This window comes from Ambystoma mexicanum, chromosome 2p (genome assembly GCF_040938575.1).
Source record: "Ambystoma mexicanum isolate Mex_15411 chromosome 2p, UKY_AmexF1_1, whole genome shotgun sequence".
Lineage (NCBI taxonomy): Eukaryota > Metazoa > Chordata > Amphibia > Caudata > Ambystomatidae > Ambystoma > Ambystoma mexicanum.
Window position 1 is genome coordinate 1144694324 of NC_090923.1, and position 25582 is coordinate 1144719905.

The following is a 25582-nucleotide window of genomic DNA, read 5'->3' on the forward strand; positions in this document are numbered from 1 at the left end:
CGAAAGACCTGATAGGGCCAGGGGGTCTATAAAGTAGGTGGGTAGTTAGGGTGCAAGAGTTAGTGAGCGGAATTTTCACAAACAGCACTTCGTATGACATAATAAGGTGATGAGAGGAGACTCCGAGTCCTAAGCTTGATCTGGCAATGAAGGCGATGCTGCCTCCATTGAAGAATTCTCTATCAAGCCTCAAGATGTGTATTCATCAGGGACAGCTAAAGATAAAGAGGGCCCAGCAGACGCATGGAGCCACATCTATGTTATAGCTAGGAAGTCCAGTTGTTTAGAAGGGATCAGGTCGGCAATGTCAATAGCATGGGCTACCATAGATCTTGCATTGATCAAGGCAACTTTGATCAGCGGGGGTTTGTTACTGCTAGGGTTAGAATCAGAAGTAATATTGCTCTGGGCAGGGCAATTTTTCTTTAGTTTGTTCATCTTTGGTTTAGGTCCTTTCTGGGTTGATAAGTGACGGTTGCTAGTAGAGGGAGAGTAGTTTATGTGGAGTCTCAAACCTAGCCTGCCATTTCTTGCTAGGGTAGAGCAAGGTAGGCTCTGTACAGGGTTAATGACAAAGCGCTGAATCCATTAGTTCAGAGATAGGGTACAGTGGGCCCCAATAGAAGGGGTTCTACCTAAATTGCAGAAGTTAGTTTCTAAATTAAGTTGGGGCAGGAGTTTGGTAGGTTCAATGGTATAGGCCTGAGTCATTGGACTAAGGGGAGGCAGGAAATGTGTAGGTTTGACCCAGAGGGGTCCCGTGGTAGGTGGGGCCATGATTGGCAGTGGGTGATTGACAGGGGCCCACAGCTTGTAGTGAACAGACCGGTCCTCTGGGAGTGGGGTAAATACACCTAAAGACAGAATGCTGAGGTCCAAGAAGGCTAGCAGGAGTCTTGGTAAGGTGTAAGTGATAGCATACATAGTTGTAAAGTGGAGTCACCTTGAAATAAGGGTTAATGGTGAGTAATCACAGTAGTGGGCAGGGTGCACTAATCATATTACACACCAACGGACAAGATGCAATGTTCACAGTAGTCACAGTAGTGGGCAGGGCGCACTAATCATATTACACACCAATGGGCAAGATGCAATGTTCACAGTAGTGGGCAGGGGGACGCACTAATCATACTACGCATCAATTGGCAAGATGCATTGTACACAGTAATCATAGTAATGGGCAAGGTGCCTGATCATATTGGGCATCAATGGGCAAGATGCAGGAGGTTCAGTGATCAGAGGTTGGGCAAGGTGCCGACAGTTAGTAGGTCGCAGCACAATGGTGGAGGGCGAGAGTGATGTAGACAAGGTTTTTAACGGTAAGGGTGTAGCCCTGTGATCGTAGGTGTCGGTTCTGTGTGCGTGGCGCCGTGATTCTGGTCTTGTGGCTCAATTCTGCGGCACGTATGCTGGGTCGTGGCCTCAGGGTCTATTAATGGGAGGCATAGATGGGTGTGAGTGGGTAGGGGGCAGGCTGTGGGTGGTGTGCCTTGGTCGGATGTGCTAATGCATGCAATGTGATGGTGTAGAGCACATTCTGGTGTCACTTGCAGGAGGACGTAAGGGCGGTGGTCAAGGCCATCCACGGACAGGCACAGACAGGGAAAGCCTTAGTCTGGGGGCCTTTGTCGTGAGGGACCGACTTCCACCTCTGGTCTCCCTCAATAGGCCAATAGGCCAAGAAGCCTCACCTAAGCTGGTTGCTAGGCAACCAAGATAAACAAAAGTATGCCGACCATCGGGCGGCGGCCATCTTTTTGAGCTGATTCTGAAGCAAACCACAGAGTACATGTTCCCCGTGATAATGGTCAGCTGTAGTAGATGCAGCAACAAGATGGAGGGGACAATCTGCGGTACACTCAGTGTTCGGGTGTCATCTGTAGCAGCCGCGTATTCAGTGCTGTAGCTGGGAAGGAGAGGAGCACAGGTAGCGCTGCCCCTGCAGTGCGGGTGCTGCTCCAGTGGTGTAGCTGCTCCTGCCGCTTTAGTGGGGGCGTTGGGCTCCTGCCCTGGTGAGGGTGCATGTCGAATGAGGCACAGACAGGGAAGGCCGTAGTCGTGAGGGGACAGCTTCCGCCTCCGGTCTCCTTCAATAGGCTAAGAAGCCTTGCCTACGCTGGTTGCTAGACAATCAAGATAAACAAGATTACGACGATCATCGGGTGGCGGCCATATTTTCACCCGGATCCCCCTCTTCCGGGCTCAGATCCCCTTTTAGACAATTAGTCCCCCTCTTCCAGGCTCAGACCAATTTCATTTCGTAGGCATCCCTCAGTCGGGTTCACACTTGCCACAACAATATCTTCTTGGGTGAGTTTTTACTGTTCACCCCGGATCAACCTCTTCCGGGTTCAGATCCCCTTTTAAACAATAAACCCCCCTCTTCCGGGCTCAGACCGATTTCAGTTCACAGGCAATCAAAGATTTTCGAATGTGCACAGGATGCAAATTAACCCGCTACAGGAGCACTTTGATTTCACAGTTCATTAATCTTTTACACACTCTGGGGTATGTGAGAAACCTAAGGGTATTCTCCCATGTGGACCCCGAGAATCCTCTATTCGGGTGGCTAGGGCACGGCTATTGCCTTTGGATCCAGGCCCTGGCGGTGGACCAGTGCGGGAGGATCACCTGGGTACGGGAGTCCGGGGTCATTCTCATGGGAATACCCTAGCAGAGACGCGGTATTCCAATTCTTCCAATGCATCCCTACCCAATATCCCAGCAGTCTTTATGGGATGTTGTATTTGTATTTGTATTTATAATGTTTATATAGTGCTTTATGCCAAAGTGCTTTACATTATAACAGAATACATAGAAGATGATAACAGTAGAAGGAAATTACAACACATGAATCAAACTAATAAAACAGTATGTAGAACAATTTGCCTATGAAGATAAATGAGAAAAGGAGGGGGTGAAGAAGGGGAAGGAGGAGGGAGACAGGATGGGGAATAGAATGAAGATGCAAGAGGAGGGGAGGAAGCGTAAGAGGAAAAGGAGCAGGTAAGGAGAGACAAGTAGTGGAAGACATGAGGGGAGATAGAGAGATGTCAGGGTGGGAAATAGAGAAGAAGAGATTTCAAGGAAGCACAGAAGGAGGAATAGGTGGGGATGTAGTGGATAGAAAGAGGTAGGGAGTTCCAGCGTAGGGGGACAAGGAGCTGAAAGGAGCGGAAACGAGAAGAAGCACATGGGGACGGGGGAACAGTGAGTAGGAAGAGATCGGCAGATCGAAGGGAGCGGAAAGGGGTCTAGAATGAAAGGAGAGAGGAAAGCTATGGGGGAGCAAAATGGTGAGGAGATTTAAAGACAAGACAGAGGAAGTGAAATTTGAGTTGGGAGTGAAAGGGAAGCCCGCCAATGTAAGAAAACGAAGAGGAAATCCCCCACCCCAGCACTTTTCCTTACGGAAAATACGGAGAAATCCAAATTACCTCTAATTTTACCTCTCCACAATACTACAACTCCCACAATTCCATTCCTCCATTAAAATCCACAAGGACCAGGACGAGGAACAGGCAGTTGGGACTGATGAGGATTACCCATAGGAACCAATGGGCAATGGATTCCTATGGGCAGTCTCCATGTTCTCCCGATAACGAGGTCAGGCAGACTCGGGCAGGGAGGGAAAACTATTCACACCTGACTCCAATTAACTCTAGCTGGGAGTATAAAAGCAGCAGCCAGGAACAGCATTGTGAGAGAGTTGGGGATGCTGGAAGGTACTGGAGTGTGCCCTGGTGAGAAAGAGAGACACTGGGAGACCTGGAGGAGAAGGAGAAAATCACCCAAACACTGGCCCTGCTACCAGAGAGGAGATTGCAGTGAGGAGGAGGAAACCATCCCTCCAGAAGGCAAGTCCGGGGGCGGCTGGGGTTGCCTGGTGGTACCAACAGTTAAACTCTTCCCCTGGGCTAGGCAGGTGAACTCAGGTCTCTGAGGTGCAGCAGGAGAGACCCTGATCTTCTACAAACATCCCCTTTTAGCGCCTGCAGCTCCCAATGACAAAGTGTCATTTCAAGAAGCAAAGGAAGTGGGAGCAAAATCAGCCAAGTGCATTCTGAGACTAGAAGTCCCACAACTTTAAAATTGTGACTTTTGCGGGCAGGGTCCGTCCCAGAAGAGGGAGACCTTTGTGAACCTAAAAAGGGGTCGGAGCCCAACCGAGGGAGACCATTGGTGAAACTATAAGACACAAATCAAACCTTCAAGACCAGCTGCAGAATGTTCCGGCACCGCGTGGGTGCTGGTGTGAAAGACTCTGGCTGATCCCCTTTTGTTTTGCATTGAAACTACAGATACCAGAAGGCCATAGGAGAGCCGACAAAGCAGGTCAAAGTGGTCATGCAGGAGGTCTAGTAAAATCCCTGTACCATCGAAAGACTTTGATCTACAAACAGTTAAGAAAAGTAAGTGAATCCCACAAACATTGAAACCAAAGGGGAAGTGGCAAGAGTGAACCCGAAGGAGGGATGCCAGAGAGCGGGGCAAAGTCTAAAGTCCCAAGAAACAGTGTGTTGACAAACGTGAACCCGGCCGAGGGATGTCCACGGTGAACTGTTCGAAAAGACATTAATGAAGAACAACCCATAGTGAACCCGGAAGAGAGAGGCTGAAAGATTTGAGAGGGGTCAGCGCCCAGAAGAGGTCGACCCAAGCCATAGTGAACCTAGTGGAAGGAGGCTGAAAGAATTGGAAGGGGTCTACGTCCAGAAGAGGGAGACCCAGGGGTGAATCATTACTGCCCCACTAGACCCCGCAAGAGGGGGCACCGGAGGTGAACCATTATCAACCTAAAGAACTTTCATTTGGTTAAAGGAACATTTTGTTTATTTGAATACGTCAGGCCCTCAAAGGCAAGAGACTTCCAAGAGAAATGAGACTTGGCCATCGACGGTCCTGAGAACCTGATACTTGCAGAGGAATTGTCAGCTCATGCTGGGTGTCACACCTAAGGGCCGGGCCAGAGCTCCACCACACGCGCCTGGTATTACGCCGGATCAATCAACCAGATCTGTGAGGAGAATTATAGTTCTCCCTAAGGGTGTGCGGCGCTTTGTGGCGCCTTTCTATTCTCGCTGGCAGCTGCCTTGGAAGATTGCTGCAACAGTATCTACGGCTCGCAAAGTGAACTACATTATCCATGAAACCTACCCCTTCAGTGTAGTTTGGAATCAAAACATGGTGCCTCACTTTCATTCGGGCACGCCCCTTTTGGGAATATGAGCAGCAGTAACTCGTTGCTCGCGGCTTCTGATTGCCGTTACTTCGGCATCTTTTTGAAGTCCTTGCTATTCCCTGACAATTGCCCGCCCGTGTACCAGACCCTAGCTCCCGTTTACGGATTCCTTCTTGGTTTATTCGTTTAACTTGTTGTTCCCATGTACCAGGACCTTTGCTTTGAAAACGGACTGATTTGGACCTCCATTGCTTCGCTACTGTCCGCCCGTCAACCCGACCTCATTGCCTGCTCCTGGATTGCCTGTCTACTGTTCTGCCTCGTCGCTGCCCGCCTGTGCACTGGACCCGCTTGCCTGTTAGGAGACTGCCCATTTACCAGCATTCCGCCTGCTGCCGGCCTTTTCTGCACTCCTCACGCAGTGGTAAGATACTGAGTCCATTGCTACGCACTGCATAACTTTGTACTTTTCCTCATTTCACTTCTGTTGCTTATCTTTGGACTGCTTCTCGGTAACAAGTGCACTCCGGACGTTCTGCAGCAGGTGCACCTTCCCGTAACTAGTGCGCTCCTCGTGCCGCCCGGGTATAGTACCCTTTACTAACCTTCCCAATTTTTTGTTTTACACTTTCGTTGTTTTGTTAATCAACTTTGGACACTCTTCATTACATCACTGGTAAGAATTAAGAATGCTATAGAACTGTGCATCCTAGATTCCTTCCTCTTTATTACCAAACCTTAAATCGCCTTTCTGTAATTAGAGGGTGGCCTTCAGCATACTCTATGGGAGTCTGGATATATTGATTCAGGTATTCATCTAGTGTGGGTTTTAGGGTGGTCCATATTGGTGTCTGTGTTACTTACCTGCTGTCTTTATTCTTTCAGCTGGGTCCGTGGCGGTGCGTTCTCCCCGCTCTTTTAAGTGATCAGTCGCCTTGGCTGCTATATTATACAGCAAGGTGTCATATCATTGAAAAGGTCTATTATCACTCAGAGAGGAGGCTAGGTTGGAGGCTCCATACCGAGTTCTTCAATCAACTTCTTCTCGTCTTAGAGGTCCTGGCTCCCTGGCTTACGTACTCCCTCCGACTGGTGAGTAACACTGGGAAAGTTTGAGTGTGTGCTGTGCACGGGACTGCCACCTTGTCCCATGCTGAAAATGTGGGGAAGGGAGACCCCTGGCTAAAGCCCATCCTGACATATTATTTGAGAACACTTCTTTCTTCAATGAAAACCCTATCCCACACTCTTTCTTTAATTAGCATAAGGATTGGCAATAGGTTTTTCTTAGTATAGGCCCTTTGGTTTGACATGACACCACTAGGACTGCCTTATTTTCAGTTGATGGTCGATGCTTGCTCCCATCTTAGATTTAGGTTAGATTAGGCGTTTTTCCAACCTGCATATTGTTTAAATAAACACCCTTGAACTTTGATCACTTGTCTCTGCTGTTTTACTGTTGCCACCATGAGTTCCATACGGGTACCAAACAGAGACCTTTGCATGAGGAACCACGTTGCGCCGGACCACTCTGTATCTGGTACATATTTTGGTTTTATAAAGTTTAATCGCACACAAGTTCTTTGTTCATACAATGTTGCTGCTTTCTCGCAAGTCACCTGCTGTGCTGAACTTGTTGGTGTCGCTTTGCTGTCGGAGTCAAGGACAGTACCACAGTGGCAATTGCTTCTCACCGCCTTGGCTATCAATGCGGTAGACCCCTATGTGCCTTTGAAACATATTACACCATGGCACAGCTATAATTCCTTTTTTTAATGTTTATTTTCCTTGAGGCTTCTTGAAAGTTGCGATCCTTTCTTGAAAAGGGCAAGGGTAACTCTCTCCTTGTTGTCCTCTCTGGTTTCACTGCCTTTCTCCTCAGAACTGCCATCCCAGAATAGCTGCTTCCTTGTGCATTTGGCAATGCCCTGTGTGCTTTCGTGTTCCACCTTTTATCCATGTGGGGAAGTGTAATGAAGTCAGGTGTATGTAGTTATCAGTAATTGCCTACCATTGTGTTGGGACATGTGAGGTATACGGCTTTGGTGTTAGTCTGTTGTCGCTCACGATTAACTGTCTGTGAGAAAGTGTTTGTGTCGGAAAAGTGGAGGACGGGGTTGAGTTTCTAGATATGCTACCTGGTAGAATGGGAAAAGGTGTCAAAAGGAAGTGGATACCGTATCTCACCCTTCATTGTCCCACTTGTACTCCCCGAAGATCCCCATCCAGGTGATCCTCCCACACTGGTCCACCCCTAGGAACTGGCTCCAATAGTGATGGCCGTTTCCTGGCCACCTGGATGGTAAATCCCTGGGGACTAGCGGGTGAGACACCTTCAGGTTTCTCACATAGCCTTTCTCTCCACTCTAGGTCAGCTACGGAGTGTCCCGCTTCCGGCTCAGCGTCTTTGCCTCTGCTTCTCATGCGCACCTTGTTCGGCCTCTCGCAGTTCCTCCTCAGATGACTCAGCAGCATTTTTGGTCCGTCTTCCCTTTTTGTGGCGCTCATACTGACAGATTGTCCATATTAACTAGTCTGCGCTTGTTGGTTCTGCTGGGTGCACTTCATAACTCTGCGCTTCGTCTCAGTCAAATCTTGTTTGTTCTCTACTAGATCTTCCTCATCCCAGTATTAAGATAGGATTCACATGGTTATTCCTTACTCTTCCTCGTCTCAGTATAAGGCAGGGAGATGGAATGATCTACCTTACATGTGTAGATTGCAACTTGTGGGACTAAGTTACACTGTCTGGGGTAAGAGAGGTTGCAAGTGGGTGGGTGGGTGTACACTGAGTGCTCCCTGACATGTCGTACCTCATCTGATAAGGGATTCTCCTCCCATGATGTAGCACCCCAAGGGGGAATATTGGACTGTGGCCGCACTGCTCTGGCCCCATGAACAGGGTCTCCCATATGGGAGAAGGGAGGACATCCAAGTATTCGTCACAGCAGAAATAGAGCATCACAAAAGCTGAATTGCACTCACTATTGACCATTGTCTCTGCCCAGGACTGGCTTGTGGAGGCTGGGCATGCAGAGATGCATGTAAACCAAAGCCATACATCACTAGATGTGGGACAAAGAGCATGCTGTATGCCAGGAATGTGTCCATCTTCTGTCCATGCTCGAACTCTAGCTTTATCTGCAGACCATGGTTTAGGGATGAGCTCACAATGAAGATGGCACAACTTCTTAAGGAATTTACTGCCTGGCCTGTACTCTCACCACTGCATCTCTCTTTAATTTTACCCCAAAGATCATGTGAAGCTGCTTGCTGCTCCCCTCCGCTTTTGGGGACTGTAAGGGTGCAGAAGACTCTGACACAGAGGGGTCATGCTATTGTATATGAACTTGTATTGATATGATATGATATATGTCATTTATAACGTGCCTGAAAGCAGTGGTCGAACTGAGTGGGAGCTGTCGGGAGCAGAGCTCCTCTACTTGTTTAAATTAGGTTTTACTGTTCCTGTACTTCTTTGTTAAAAGAAACCGTTCCGGAATGGTTTCGTTTTAAAATAAAAGTGTAGGAAGAAGTTAAAACTTGCACTTTCAGTGCACTGCACTGAACGTTCCCTTAAACAGCAGGTGCATGTGTTTGGGGGGGGGTGTATTGTGTATGGGAGGGGCGTGGCAATGGGGTTTGTGGGGAGTGGGTGCAGGCCAATAGGGAACATAGTTCCACTACTTCTTTTCTTACACTTCGACCACTGCCTGAAAGTGTTTCTAGGTGCAGAGGTTTCAAAGGCGAAAAAGGAAAGGAAAACCCTTACTCGCACTAACTCTAATAGGGGTTTCCTAACTCTGCCCCTAACACACTAAGGTAACTAAACAAAAAGGAGGTCTTCTGGATCCAGAGGGATGTATCCCTTTCCCTGGGTAAAAGACAGTTCTTGTCAGATACTGTTCATCTAACTCCAGCCACTCCTTGGCTGTCGGAAAATGTTTGTTCCCCAGCCTTCCTTAGGCTTACAAATCCGTTCTTTGGGGTACAAGACCGCAGTTGGTAGCTTTGGCTTACCCTCACCAGCTACGGCACTGAAATGCTTTGCCTGGATGCTTTCTCCAAGCTGGAGGGGTCCCTGACTCTTGGGTGCATACCTCGTACCCTTGCCAACTGATGCACTGTACAAGCATTGCCTGGATGCTCTCTCTCCAAGCTGTAGATCTGGTTCACTCTCACCGAGACTTAATAGAATTTCCTGTATGATTTGGGTGTGAGTCCCAGACTCGCCTTTTCGGCTTTACTCCTTCTTTCTGTAAACTTGGTTTGCTCTCCTGCCAAGCCTTAGTACAAGTCCTTGTACAATGTGGGTGTGAGTCCCAAACTCGCCTTTACGGCGGTATTCTCACTTTCTGTAGACTTGGTTCATTCTCCTGCCAAGCCTTAGTACAACTCCTAGTACTATTTGGGTGCGAGTCCCAGACTCGGCTTTCCGGCAGTATTTTCACTTTCTGTAGACTTGGTCCACTCTTCTTCCACGCCTTAGAACAACTCCATGTACTTTGGGTGCGGGGTCTGAAGAATCCAATGGAGTCATCACAGATTCCCCGGTGGTCACCTGCTCTCATGTGGTCAGGGGATGTCAGCTGCTACCTGATCCTGACCCTGACCCTGGGGGCGGTTATATGAGGGAGGATCACATGGGAGGTGACAACCACCGAGGAGATTTCTTGGCTTCATTGGATGAGACATGGTATCCCCCATTCGCCCATGGAAATGACCCCCTGATACCCAATACCCTTATGGCCTATTGCCATGCATCTGTCGCCCCCTTTAGGGAAAATAGAGAAACCTTTTCTCAACACCATTTAGGACAAACTCCCATTCCTGGTCTAAAAAGTAAACGCTCCAAGAATACCTTTTTCAGTGCTAATTCCCCTTCATATAGAACTGGTTTTTCACATGGAACCATTGAGAGAGACTTTCCAAATACTGTGTATCAGTTGACACCAATGGATTCCAATTCCCACAACCACCTAAGTACTGGGACGAGGAGGATGAAGGAAATGATGCAGAGCAGAAGGAGCGTCAAGCTCAATGAGGGTGCTAGTTGTTTTCAGAAAGCACGGCTGTGGGACATTTAAATATGCAGACCAAAGTATTGGGCGAAGCTGTTCAGGAGAAGATGTTGCATCTCCCTTGGAGGCATGTGGAAGCTGGAAGTACGAGCCAGTGTTGTGGGGCGAGGGCACTCGCCAGCAGAGAGGAAAAGTAACATTGCGTGAGCAGGGCATGCCACGGAGATGCCAGTAACCACGAGAAGAGTCCTGGACTTTCGGCAGCTGGAGGAAGCAGCGTTACCTTCACCGGGAAAGCAGGCCTGCAGGAGTGAAGCCGGAGAGATGGCAAAGCACTGCAGAGTGGAAAGGAAGTGGCAAAGCATTACCGCGTAAGCGCGAATAGGACTGAAGATGCCACACAGAGATGGTGAGTCAAGCCAAGCAGAGAGGGGACCCCGGGGCATTTCAGCGACTGCACCAAACACAGTTTGAACATTGTAAAGCTGAAGAGACAGAAGTAATAAGAATATTGTTTGCGAGTCAAAAGGGCAGAGTACAAACACGCCCCCCAATAATATATGTGTGCATGAAAATGCAGATATGGGGAAAACATAAAGCGAACACTGAATAACTCGATATACCGAACTAAGGAAGATATATGCAATTTTGGATGTAAAGAGAAACTGATGTATATGTATTGAAGTAAGATGTCCTGGGAGGTGAAAAAACCATGCGCTAAAAATACATGAGAAGTCCTGGCAGAAGAGTATACCAGGCAGTTGCAAGTGCACAGAAAGTCCTGGCAGGTGAGTATGTCAGGTCTGCAAACCTACAAAAGTCCCAAGAAAGGACAGTGTTTGTTGAACAAAGAAGGAACTTATTTGCTGGGCTCTCTTGCAGCTGGGCTCACTTGCAGTAATCAGCAGCTCTGCAGGTCTCTTCTGTTTGGGGACGGTATGCTTTCGCTTTTGCAGTTTCCCATTCTTTGAGATACCTGGAGGTTTGTTCTGCTTCTGGGCAACACGGTCCTTCCAGCCTGGATCCGCCCCAGATTCTCTCTTCCTCTGCACGGCGTAGCAGTCAGCGCCTGTCTGCTGTTCGGGCTCGCCTTGAATCTTACGGTTCCTCCTGTGAGGGGGGCATTTATCGTACTTCGGCCAATCATGGAGCATGAACCACTAGACTGTTGAAAGTGGTTCCAATGCGGACTCCGTATTGCTCTGAATTCTCTCCTTGTCTCAGTCCCAGGTGAGTATTGAGATGGTGACTCACCAGTATTTCTCCCTGTTTCAATATTCTCTATTGGAGTTGCACTAACAAAGTAGATGGGATGTGACTGCAAATGTGAAGGGAAGGAGGGGAGGAAAAAATGGTGGGGTAACTCTTGAAAGGGGCAACAGGGTCATATGTTGGGTGGGAATATCGCGTTCTCCTGAGATGGTCATCACTGGTCCCAAAAGGGGTCTCTCCTCCCATGAGATTCACCCACTGAGTCCACCCCCAGGGGTACTATCGTGAAGCAACCTGACCACCCTGGCCTCAAGGGAAGAGGCTCCCGCTTCGGAAGCACTCATAACATCATGGGATTCGTCACAGGACCTTTGTGGTTTGGAAACAATCACTGACATATGATTAGTTAGGGGAGAAAAGCAAAAAGAGGGACAGATAATTTACACTATAACCCCCTTCTCTGGGATTTGTGATGAAATGAGGCATGACTATCTTTGGATAGAGAGGAAAATTAAAAACGCTAATCTCCTACAAGGTGCTGGATACAGAAAGCTTTATTCTCAAAGTGCAATGTTGTGTAAGAGAGAAGAGTATGAAATCCCCTCAAGTGATTGAGAGACCACTGAGCCATTCATTGGAAAGGCCACTAGGAAATACAAGCTTCTTACCCCAATAGTGCGGACTTTGGCATTGAAGATACGACTCTGTCTCTGCTGCTCACGGTTCCTCCTGCGCTCAATGGCAGCGACTTCCTTCAGATCCAGTGGCAAATCTAGCTTATACATCTTGACTCTTTCTGTGGAGACAAAAGTGAAATTAGTGTGGGTTGGTCAGCAAGGAAAGGGAATCCGACGAACGTGGGAGTGTTTCTTTTTAAACTATTTGGGCCTAGTTTACTGAGGATGGTGGACACGGGATACAATGAGCATATTGCTCATTACATCTTGCAACCATCCTTCTCTATACACATATCCCGTTACTTCCTAAGGGAATCCAAGCGTAGGGGGAGGGCCGGACTGTGAGCAATAGTGTCACTCTAGCTCATATGTAAGTGCTTGCAACAAGTCAACGACTAGATTTACACTGGGTACTGTAGCAGGTCAGAAGAAGGACTCAGACTGTTGGAGGACATTTTCAAAGATGCGTTTACTAAAGAATAAAGATAAAGCCTAACTTTCCCTTTTTTTATTGCATTGGTTTATTTCAAACCTTATACATAAATAATTTGATACACATATGTCAAGACTCATAAAAGTGAACACCATCAAATTTCAAATCCACATTTCAGAATTTCTTGTCAAAGAAAAAATCCATAAATACACAGATCAATAACAATGTTACTTCCTTCTATTAAAAGACAAATAGTCTTACTGATTGATAATCTTTATTTATTTCTTACGTGCTGACAGCCAGACAGGTATCAGGGCGCAACAAAGACACACAGGACATAAACATAAACATGGGACAACCTAAAACAGGGAGGTTCCTGGGATTATTCAAATAGTATTGTTTTTAGTTGTTAACCTTACTCTTAAAACAAACATAACACTAATGTAAATTATCCAGCAATTCTGATTAGCCAATATAAAAGCAATACCAAGCTATCCTGGCTAAATGTTTGAAGGCATGGCCATATGTAAATTCGATTGTATGGGATTGCTCTATTTTACTGCCTGTTTATATGGCTCACCCAATGCCAATATTATGAACCTGCTCTCTCTGCATTTTAGCTTGTCGCCCATGGAATATCATGAAAAGGGAAGGACATATTTTCTAGATTAGACCCCTTTTCCCAACAAAAGGGGTAGTATTAGACCTCTCCTCTTAGGAGACTTGTAATGACAACAAATGAGTCAAAAATGTACATTTTCCTTCCTTGAAATTCACAAGTACAAAAAGAAGAGTATTTAGTGATTGTACGCCGAAAGCGAGAAAATATTCACCCTGGCTCTGCCAATGCACTTCTTAATGTCATGGGATTTGATACTTCCTAGGTAGTAAGAACATTCCACTGGTTCAGCGAGCTGCTGTTAGCCAGACAATGATTTCAATTAATCAATGTCATCCTAATCCACTATATGCCCATAGAATTGAGTGCTCTTAATGTGCACGGTGCGGGATTTCCAGCTTAGGCTGGGCACCATTCCTTCATACTCTTTAATATTGAAAACCAACTAGCTGTTCTTGAAAGGCAACCCACAAGCGATTTTTAAAATGAACCAGAGATTTCTGCAAAAACTGCCATTGTCTGAGGGATAACTATTTCAGCATTACGTCCCGGGAGGATAGCTCAGCGGCAGCGTGCGCGTCTTGGAAGCAATACGACACGAAGCAGCAACAGGTTCGATCCCCGGGTCCGCGCTTAGAAACCTCCGGGTGTTTAAGCGCGTTATAAATACGTAACTAAGACAAAAAAAAAAAAAACACAATTAGAAAAAACAAACAATTCCTGTAACAGCGCCTCGATGGCTGTGTGAGCGCTTTATAAATGTAAATAAATAAAAAAAAATAAAATAACATTTCTTAAAACATTGTAAAGCGCCCCAATATGTCTTGATGGTGAACTATTTCAATTTGGACAGGCAATCTTATAGATTTCAACCACCATATGAATAAAGGACATTCTAATTACTGCAAAGTAAACAGCTGTATCAAGACTAATGGAAATAACAAAACACAAACTACTTAAAGTGCCACAGAACACAGGGGTCCCAACTTCAAGCACAGTAAAATGTTTCTAAAGAGATACCACAAAACTAGGTTCTGACAAGAGATAAGAAAACACCAAAAGCACATTGAAGAACCTCCTTCAACCACCCCATAATCTTTCAATCGACATTACCAGGCCTCTCTCCCAGTATACAGGACCCTTTTAAGTGTGCCCCCTGTAACTTGAAATTGCATTTGAACTACATTTGTAATTGTATTTGAAATTACATTTGAATTTCATTTGAAATTGCGTTTGAAATGTGGGCCTCTCTCCCACTACACAGGACCCTTCTAAATGTTCCCCCATATAACTTGAAACTAGATTGAAATTACATTTGAAACCGCATTTCAAACCTAGGCCTCTTTTCCACTATACAGGACCCTCTAAGGGTACTCCCCCTGTATTTCAAACCACACCTGAAATTACATTTGATACTGTATTTTGAAACTTGGGCCTCTCTCCCACTATACAGGAATCTCTGCATGCTCTCCTGTAATTGTAATGCTTACCTCTGGTGCCCTGCAGGAGTGCCTGGTCCCTACTGGTCCGAAGCGTTGCCCCACGGGATAATTCTGGTCAGATGAATGTCCCAGGCACTCCTTTCCCCACTGGTCCGCTGGTGAATCAAAACCCAGGGAACAGTGAGGTTGGGAGGGACCTGGATGAACCTGGAGCCTCTGGTAAGTTGTGCTAGGGGGTCTGGATGGATGGAGACCTAAGTTAAGTAAATACAAGTATTTGGTAAATGTTCCCCTGCTTTCTCTCCCACCTCCCCTTTGTGTCCCACTAGGTAGGCTGGCTGGTGCGCTGATGTTGGTGCTCACCATATTTAAGATGAAGGAGGCAGACCGGAGATGTCTGGTAAGCATACGACTCCAGTTACTTCACTGAAGGTAGTGGTGAGTCTCTGTAGAAAACCGCTTGAGAGCTTCAGTGCTGTTAGGCGCAAAGTGCTGTCTATTTTGCACTGTTTTCTCGTTCCAAATGATGAAATGCGCTTTAATTGGTCTCTTTTTCCCCCCAGGTGCGAAATCTACAGAATGTCTTTGCAAGAATTGCCGTAGTGCGCAAGAAGAAGTGATGCAGTTGAAGTCCGTTGATGGTAGGTTTGTGCTAAACAGGGAACTCGGGCGGGAATTAGCTGGTAATACAGTCTCTTACTATTGTCTTTCTCTGCTTTCTTGTTTTCAGGAGCTGTGGTGGACCTTGATCGGAGAACAAGAACTTGAAACGGAACTCTTACGATGATGTCTGCGGCCTCAGGTGAGTATTGCTGTAAATAAGTCTGGGCGTTCACCACACGTGGAAGAACAGGAGTGGTAAGCATTACACTGCTCTGGTAGGTAGCAGACAAAATGCTAAGCACAGGGTGTCGCCCGGGGTGTGGTTTTATAGCCTCGGGCCGCGCGCTGTCAACACTAGGATGCAGGATGAATGTGACGTTGGCTAGCTGTTAGGTGTAGACCACCAGGGATGTCAGTTCTTTGTATCCGCCAGGGAACATCTTGGGTTCCATAGTGGGCTCTTTTGTTTTGGCAGCCATGTTGGTGTGGGTCAATGCAGCTTTCATCGAACGCCTATGCCAGCCAGCTACCATGCAAGTCCACCTTCTCCATACATTCACATGTGGGATTTATCCCCGGTTCTAATACACATGCCTTGTGCCCTGACTGGGATTGTGACAGTAATATACTGCACTCTGAAACCTAGGCCTCTCCACCTCAATATAAGACCTTCAGGTCCAAGTATACTCTCCTGTATCAACGTGCATTGTGAGGCTTGAGCCTTTCCCTCACTGTGCAGGACTCTCAAGCCTGGGTGTCCCCTCCCACACCAAGAGGCATTGTAGAACCTCGGCCTCTCCCACTACGCAGAACTCTCATCCGAGGGTGTTTTCCTGTACCACTACACCTAGGTGTACTTCTCTGTGCCTGAACTGCACTGTGAAACCCCGGCCTCCCCCCACTATACACGAAAGACAACTCTAGGTGTCCCCACCTCCATCTCATAACTTAAACCTGCCACACTGTGAGCCAGAACTTCTCCCGCTATATAGGTACTCCAGTCTAGGTGTTCAATTGCTACCGGCCACTCTGAGAGCCTTGAACCTTCCTCCCGATAACTAGGCATCTTAAAAAGAAAATTGGGTGTTAATTACCACCTACCTCCCTCAAACCTAAACCTCCTCAGGCATCCCCAACCTGATACTTGATAACCTCCTACCATCTGGGAATCTATAACCCTCTCGCGATAGCTAGATGTCGCAATATTGATCACTGCCTGCCATTGCGGAACCGGACCTACCCACTGCTGTCCATCAGAAATCAAGCTGTTCAATCATCTTGGCTCCCGCCCAAACCTACATCGCTTCGGACATCTGGTACCCCACTCCCAAGAATACAATCTCATTGTAAACCACCTGTAAAATTCTAAGCTCTCCACCCAGTCGTCTGGGTATTATCAGTATCTGGTACAATTGAATCCTAGGAACCTGACACCCAGGACACTCAGCAAGCACCAAAGCCTGTAACTACTACCATAATCCCTCCCCAGTTACCTGCACCCATAGCCCACCCACCAACGTACAATACCCTCCAGCCCTCCCGTTGTAAGAGGAACACCCATACCCAACTGACTGAACAAAGACACACTCGAAAAACATCCAGACGGAGCAACGTAAGAGGATTAGTACCAACTGCCAGAACAAAGTCCCACTGACCCAAGACCCAATTGACTGAACAAAGACACGCCCTCGAAAACACCCAGACTGAACAATTTAAGAGGATTAAAATCAACACTAGCCTGGCACGAGGCACCACATTTGGAAAACTGCCCCATAAACCTAACACCCAGACCAACTCCTCCCAGCTAAAACCCAAAATGCCCCGACGCAGAATTAGATGCAGACAAAGAGAAAAGGAACACAGGACAAATAGCAAGGATACACAAGCTCAACTGCCCCCAGCAGAAGACGCCTCCAATACAGAACACAGCCCGCAAAATAATACGATAGACAGAACAAACATCACAAGAGAAAAATCCCTATACCTTACACCGTACCTCGCACCAACCCAAGAACCTGGATACTTCAACGACATTTCCAGACAGATAAAAAAAAAACGGAACAACGTAACAAAAGAAGAGGGGACCCAAGAAGAGAATGGGATGACACCAACCCCCTTACTCCCTACATCACAAGAACAGAAGGGCACTATTGATACCCACATCAAATGACAAGAGATGAAGAAACAATAGAAGTCAGCAACCGAATTATCAATCTCACAGACCGATTAAACGACGAAGCCAACTTCACAGAACCTCTACCGCTCGCAGGCAACATAAAAGCACCCCGACTGAACACTCACAAACCAAAACCAGGAACAACAAATAAACCAAATGACACCAAAAAGATCCACTGCAATCTAATTAACACAAGATGAATGTCCAAACATGCAACCGAAATCTATTACCTCCTAAGTGACGGAGGCATCGACATCCTTTTTGTAACCGAAGCATGGCTAGATGACAACTACAAGATCACCCTCAATAACTGCCTGCCCAATACCTTCGAGTGCATCCAAGTAAACAGGAAAACCAAAAGAGATGGTGGACTGGCAATCATTCACAAGGAACGCCTGAAAATTAAAGCGCAAGACCCTTTAAACATCAACAAATGAGAATCCCTAATTATATGCAAGGCATAAATTAGTTTTGCAAAATTGATTAGCAGAAATTGCTACAAAAAAAAATTTGATTAGCAATCCAACCTAAATGATTAGCAATTTTTATATATCTATTTTCAAAGGGATGAGCAGTTAATTGCAATGCCGCAATTGCCTTAATAAGGTGTAGTTACGGCTAACCATGAAATGTTTAGCAGTAGTAATTGCAGGGCCTTTTTAACCATGTAGCGCAGGCACCATGCAATTATCATGTGGGCATTCAAACAACATGTAGAAGGCCTCATGCCCATAGGTTATTAGTGCGGGCCAACTGCAAATGGCGGGAAATAATATATCTCCCGCCAACCATCTGGCGGGAGATATAACATTCCCAGACACTTGATAGCAAACATATAGCATGCAGGCAAATGTCTCCTAAATGCTCTTGGAAGCGCAGGACAGCATCAAATACTTGCAGTCCAGGGGCAGCGTCCAGGCCTTTCAACCTTTTCAGTTGAAAGGGGCCTGAACCACAAGGTGTCCCCCCAGCAACGGCCCTATGTTGGCAGCCAGGAATCTTATGCCACAACAACATACTCATTTATTCCGTACTTTAAATGCGCACTTTGCATCGCACACATTACAAGCTGCATTTGCTGTAGCCCGTCACCTTCCCTGTGCCTCTGCGGTATCTAGAAGTGTGATCATCTCATTGTCTCTAAAATAGACCATTGCTGATAAAGAAGGATTAATCGTTTTTCGGTGGAAGTTTAGTGATTCAGTCACCTGTTGCATGGCAATCTTGTGACAATCTGCAGCTATTAACCCCCTGGCTGTTTTTCTTTGTCGTCATTAGATTGTATGCACCACCGTGTGCCTCAGACTTTATCCCAGCTCCAGGCAGAGAGGCCACCAAACATGTTGAAATGGGCTTGCACAAGCTGTGCCACATCCTCAGCACGCCCTGCTGCAGTCCATCGCTTTAAAGACATTTAGAAGGCCTGAAGCCTGCAGGTTGTGTTATCAGTGCAGGGCTGACTGCTAGCAAACGGCTGGGAATAACATCTTCTGCAAATCATCGGACAGGAGAAAGATTATTCACCGACACCTGGATAGCACACAACCCCACACTGATACCACAGCCTGCAGGCAGCCCTGCCTAACTTCCAGGATAGTCTCAGAGCCTCCGTGTTTTCATGCTTTTCTCTGGGTCTCCAAGAAAGAGCATGAAGCCTTTGTGATTTTCAAGGCCTGCAATAAAAGCAGTGCACGCCTTCCCTCAGCAGTGATCAGATGATGCCCAAAAGAGAAAGGGTACACAATGATGCTCAATCGGCAAATGCCAGAGTGCCCCCACTGTAGGAATGAACACCTCTTTGTTACTATAATAGTCACTGATCCGAACTGCGTAGGCATTGGCTATTTTGTACCAAAGCTCACATAAACCACCAGTGGAGTACCCAAGTCTGTCTCATTTACAAGAGAAAAAAATTAAAACCGTCTCATTTTCATGATGTGCTCTTATTTGGTACACAAAAAGGGGATTACATTCATGCCGAAATTACCATTTTCTCCACACTGCATATAAATAAGCAGACTGCATGGGTTAATCAATAAGCAGATCACTGTATTTTTTGTCATGATAATGATGTGTTTATTTATATAGAGCTTTGATCTAAAGCGCTTTACAGAGCACATATTTACATACAATATCAGCCAACTGAAATTGGTACCTAATTTATCGAACTTGGAAGGATGAAAAGCTGAGTTGGCCTTGCTGGGATACGAAACCTGCCAACTGCAGATCACGCTCAGATCGCAGCAGTGAGCGCTCAACCTGCTGAACTATCTCATGTGGCTTTAAGTATTGGGTGTACTACTTGCAATCCTTAAAGATTATTGTTTTAAAGCATTGAGTCGAGGACAGAGTTTATAGTAATTATAGATGCTGTGAGCCGCACAAATCTCAAGGTTTTGGATTTTTAAATGTAGGCAGGATTGCCTGCATGCCCAATACCTTCTAAATGTAATTTGAAGTGCTGTCTGGCAGCAGATCACTGCAGTCCTGCTCTTCAACGAACATTAGAATGCAATATGGATGCATGCTGTGTTATCAGTGCTGGGCTCTGCGAGTCCCGTACTAATAACACACCATGCAGGCCCAAGGCTTTCTAAACGTTTTTTGAAGCGCAGGATGGCAGTAAATCAAAGGCCTTAAGAAGGCACACCACGGATCCTACCAACGAGTTGTGACCTCAGCCGCCTCACTGTGCAAGAAGCTGTACGATTAACCTGACAATTCACATGCATAGCTCAGTAATAGGTGGGCTAACCCACTGAGCTACTTTAACAATCTTGTTAGCTGCTTCTCACGCCAGCACTTGTCTAATGTAGGGCACAAACCCCTTGAAGGACATGTCTTTGCCTGTCCCCTACCCCCCACCCCATCCTGCACAGTCCCTGCCTGTGGTAACTCTCTGCCTCAGGGGAAATAGCTGGTCTCTAAATCTGCGCCGGGGCCAGCAGAAGCCCCACAAATACATGCTGTGCTGCATCCCCCCCACACACGGACGACGGGGGTGCTGTTGTGAAATGTAGACGAGGTTGTGGTCATGTGGGGCTGTAATTGGAGATGCCTTTACCTCGTTCTCCATGCTCTGGTGCTGCTGGGATTTCCACAGGAAGAGACATTGCCTGGGCACACATATTGATAAAATGTACCAGCGCAGCCCGGGAGCCTGGCCCTCTACCTCGCCTGTGTGCTATGCTCTCCAAGCACAGGCCAGGCAAACTGTACTTCCGATCTTTGCTCTGTAAATCATGTCGCAGTTAGTGCGACATGATTATTGAAATATAAAACAAATAAGCGGTATTGTATCGCAAACTGCGATGTGATACCGCTTATTTTATGCCTTGATACGTCTATCAACAAATCCAAGAACAAATTTGAAATTCATACTGATATACAGACCGCCAACGTACAATGCGTCCTTCATAGACAACGTCATAGAAGCAATCACCAACCTAGCTATCGAGCGTTACCATCTGATTATCCTCTGAGACTTCAACATCTGGCTCGATGAAGAAACCACAACCTCACAGAAATCTCTTACCAGCCAACTAACCACAATGAAACTACATCAGGCGGTCAAAGGAGCAACCCTGAACGCAATCTTCGCCAACAGAAAACGAATTACCGCGGCACCAGCGATTCAGATCCTCTGGAGCGACCACCTAATCATCCCCTTCGTAATCACACTGCCCTCCCCAATAACCAAAAAAGAGACTACTGATCACCATGAAAAGAAACTGGAGAACCATTAAAAAAAAACAACTTGGCAGAACGACTAGAGATCACCAAACCACAAACATCAACCATGGGCGAAGCTGACCTAGACACTAAAATAGATATACTTCAAAACTGGACCACCACAACAATTGACGAGATCGCAAAAGAAAAACCTTTCAATACATCCTTCAAAAGAGTAATGGCAAAATGGTTCACCCCACTACTGGGCGCCATGAAAAGAAAAAAACGAAAACTAGATCTAGAATGGACCATTCATACAAAAAGGAAATGCAAAAAGGAAAGACTACAACAGAATCCTCAAAGCACCAAACACCCAAAAATAACTATTTAAAATCATAAACGAAATAAAAAATCCACCCGGCTGCAACAATGCTCCAATACCAGTGAAGTAATTATGCAGTGACTTTGCAGAACACTTCAAAAATAAAATCATGAGCATCCAACAGACCATGCAACCACAACACTGAATACACACACAGATGCAAGGAACACCAGAACAAACTCCGAAACTTCCCGCCCATATCAGGTGAGACTTTCATCAAACTGGTAAATCAAAGCAACAAATCGGGCTCCCCCGCCAATTCCTGCCCCCCTGACATCTACAAATCAATCCTGTCACAAGGAACACCAATGGAATACTACAGGAACAGCCTCAAGCCTTCACATCAGCATACATCAAACCACTCCTCAAGGATACAACAAGAAACGTAGAGGACCTCTCCAACTACAGACCCATCTCCAACAACCTCTACCCAGCTAAACTCCTGAAAACACACATATATAGAACACCCAAGAATTCATAGAAGAACACTGCCTATTAAACCAGGCACAAGTAGGCTTCATACCGATGAGAGGAACATGACAATCTGAGCTGATACATGATTTTGGTCGTTCCGAGCTAAGGTAAAGGAACTACTCACAACTCGGCAATAGACTGTTAACTGTACTTAGCCTAATCCTGCACCTGTGCTCTCTATATTTAAAGTCTCCATGATCTAAGATGTACCACCACTTAGGCTACATGTACTCTTGTTGCCAATATATGGTTCTTTACTGACCACTCTGTAACCTGGTCCCTTACACTAATTATTGTTCTGTACCATTCTATGTTATACCCTGTATGTGCAACTATATGTAACACTGCTGCTCCTAAAACAATGCGCCCAGTTACCCTAGGGTTCGGCTGTGCTATACAAATAAACTAAACTAAACAGAAACAGCACTTATTTCGATCTGGGATGATCTAAAGGCAAACGCAGACTCAAACAACGGCACGGCTCTGATACTTTTAGACCTCTCTGCGGCATTCAACACAGTTACCCATGACATCCTCATCATGAGACTGGAAGAATTTGGAATCACTGACAATGCCTTACTTTGGATCAGATCCTTCCTAACAAACAGAATGTTAATGTTAATGTTAAAGGACATTTGTACCGCGCACTATCACCACCGGAGTGGTCCCCTGGCGCTCTGGCGGCTCTGAAAGAGGGAGGGAGAGGTGGGTTAGTGGGTGGAGGCTGGAAAAGTGCAAGATTGCAGTGATGTGCTGTTGGCAGCCTCAGCCCGGTGGTTCCATCGGCTGGGCCTGGGGTGTATGCGGCTGGTAGTCGTTGTGTGCTATGTGCGAATCTATGTGTGTTTTTTGTTTTGTTGTTGCAGTGTAGTGAAGTTCATGCGGTTTGTTGTGCTGGAGGTTTGTGGTTGTGTTTGGTTTGGAGTTTGAGAGGTGTATGCAGAGAAGGAAATTGTTAGTGGTATTGGTTAGTTGGTATCTCTATCCTGGATTGACCGGTTGGGCTTGTGTAATCTTACACGACGGGGTGCTTGCGCACCCTGTGCCTCAGGAGGTACGTGCCCGTTTTTGCATTGGAGGACGTTTGAGCATTTAGCTGTCCCCTCCGTCCGCTCCCTTAATAACTTTGCATGCTCCTCACCCCCACCTACATGACTAGCGCACCTGCTAGTGTCCATACTTCCGATTGTGTGGTGATTGGTGGTACCTCGTCCGTTCCACAACCCTGTGGTACCTAGTTGCGGCTGTACAGGCGGTGGGGGATGGTAAGGGTTGTCTGGAGTTGTTGCCTCCGTCTCCCTGGGTCTCGCAGGTGGACCCCTGTGTCCAGCATCAGCTCTACTGGTGCTCAAAGTACTTCTGTCGGTTCTAGGGGCTTGTCAATGTCCTTTCCTGTTGAGTCATTTGTCTTATTGTTGTTTCGGTTTTAGTCTCTGGTGTTGAAGAGCCAGGTTTTTAGTAATGTTCTGAATTTAAGGTGATCTTTGGTGTTCCTTATTACTTTTGGGATGTTGTTCCAGGTTTTCGCGGCTAAGTGGTAGAAAGCGGTGCCTTCGAGTTTCTTCTTGATGTAAGGTTTTTGTTCCAGTCGGATTTCGTTGGTTGACCTGAGCGGTCTCGTTGGCTTGTAGATTGTTATTTTCTTTTGCAGGAATTCTGCTCTTTGTCCGCAGATTGCCCTGTGCGTTATGCACATTGTTTTGAAGATGATATGGTGTTTTACTGGGAGCCAGTGTAGTGTTTTTAGGGCCGGGGTGATGTGGTCTCTTCTGGATAGTTTGAGGAGTAGTCTGGCTGCTGTGTTTTGGATCTGTTGTAGCTTCTTCAGTAGGTATTCCGGTATACCGAGGTAGAGGCTGTTTGCATAGTCGATACTTGACATGATGAGGCCGACGATAGTGAGTGTTTTGTGTGTGAAGGAGAGGAAAGGTAGTATTTTTCTTGCCGTGTGGAGGAGGAAGAAGCATTTCTTGACCTTTGTTTTTTTTTGCGGTTCTAAGATTAGGGTGTTGTCCATCAGGGCTCCCAGATATTTTACTACCTTAGATGGTGATGGTGCAGATCCCATTTCCGTTGGCCACGGGATGGCAGTTTCCTTCTCTTGGTCTTTGGATATGATCATGATTTCTGTTTTTCCTGGGTTGATTTTCAGGTTGTTGGCATTCATCCAGTTGAAGACTTCTTTTAGACAGTCGGTTAAGTTTGAATGATCGGCTTGGGTGTCTTCGATCTTGTAGATGATTTGAGTGTCGTCTGCGTAGTTGTAGCATTTGATGTTGTGTTTCTTGAAGATTCTGATTACTGGGGTTTGGTAGATGTTGAAGTACAGTGGTGATAGTGAGGATCCTTGTGGTACTCCACAGTCGTTGACTCGTGGGGTGGATTTGAAGGGTTTGATCCAAACGGTTTCAGTTCTGTCTGCTAGGAATGATTTAGTCCAGCGTAGCGTTGTGTCTGTTATGCCTATGTCTTCTAGTCTTTTGGTTAGGGTGTCATGGCCAACTGTGTTGAAGGCTGCGGAGAGGTCGAGCAGAATAAGGGCAGATGTTGTGTTGGAGTCTGCGTTTGTTTTTAGGTCATCCCAGATGGATAGTAGTGCTGTTTCTGTACCTCTTGTGGGTCTGAAGCCGACTTGAGCTTGGTCTAGCAGGTGGTGTTCTTCAACGTATTCTTGGGTTAGTTTGTATACATAGGTTTCGAGGAGTTTGGCCGGGTAGGGGATGTTGGAGATTGGTTTGTAGTTGGAGAGATCATCTACGTCCCCGCTTGTGTTTTTCAGAAGTGGTTTGATGTAAGTCGATTTGAAGATCCTTGGTACGATTCCTGTTGCCAGTGATAGATTTAGAAGGTTTCTGAAGTATTCTGCTGGTGTTCCTTGTGTGAGGATTGATTTGTAGATGTCCGGGGGACAGGGATCCATCGGTGAGCCCGCTTTCTTGCTGTGTTTTACCAGCATTGCGAATGCCTCTGCTGATATTTCAGGGAAGTTATTGAGTTTGTGCTGCTGTTCTGATTTAGGTTCGTTTGGTTGTATGTCGCTGCTGGTTAGTCTCTGTTGGATGGTTTGTCGGATGTCATTGATTTTCTTTTTCAAGTGGTCTGCAAGGTTGTTGCATATTTTCTCCGAGGGGGTTGGGGTGTTGTCACAGCCTGGTGGGTTTCTCATTTCTTTAATGATACGGAACATTTCTTTTTGTGTGTTGGCGGCATTTGTGATTCTGTCATCATAATGCCTTCTCTTTGCCTTTTGAATTTCCTTCTTGTATGCGCGAATTTGCTTCTGGAACATTGTTTTTTTGTCTGGGTTGTAATCTTTCCTCCATTCCATTTCCATCTTTTTGTTTTCTTTTTTTATGGTGCTTAGTAGTGGGGTAAACCATTTTGCCATTGCTCTCTTTTTTGATGGTGTGAATGTTTTTTCTGGGGCCATCTTGTCAATTGTATCTGCAATCCATTTGTGTAATATCTCAGCTTTCCCGTCTAGGTCAGCTAGGTCTAGTTCTGTTGTTGAGGGCTTGGTTAACTCCAGTTGTTCGAATATGTTGCCTTTTTTGACGTCTTTCCAGTTTCTTTTTGTGGTGGCTGTGAGTTTAGGAGGTTGGATGTAGACTTGAGTAGGCAGAGTGATTACGAATGGGATGATGAGATGGTCGCTCCACAGTATTTGTATTGGCGGTGCCGTGGTGATG

The 25582-nt window shown here is 46.3% G+C and overlaps 1 protein-coding gene across 2 annotated transcripts in view; it reads right to left on the minus strand.

Moving 5' to 3' along the window:
• LOC138567240 (RIB43A-like with coiled-coils protein 2) overlaps positions 1-25582 on the minus strand; it is a 304620-nt gene that overhangs the window by 267540 nt on the left and 11498 nt on the right. For both annotated transcript variants that reach the window (XM_069645237.1, XM_069645239.1), the window contains exon 2: positions 12084-12211. In XM_069645237.1, the coding sequence (XP_069501338.1) occupies positions 12084-12211 (128 nt within the window). The remainder of the gene's footprint in view (positions 1-12083; positions 12212-25582) is intronic.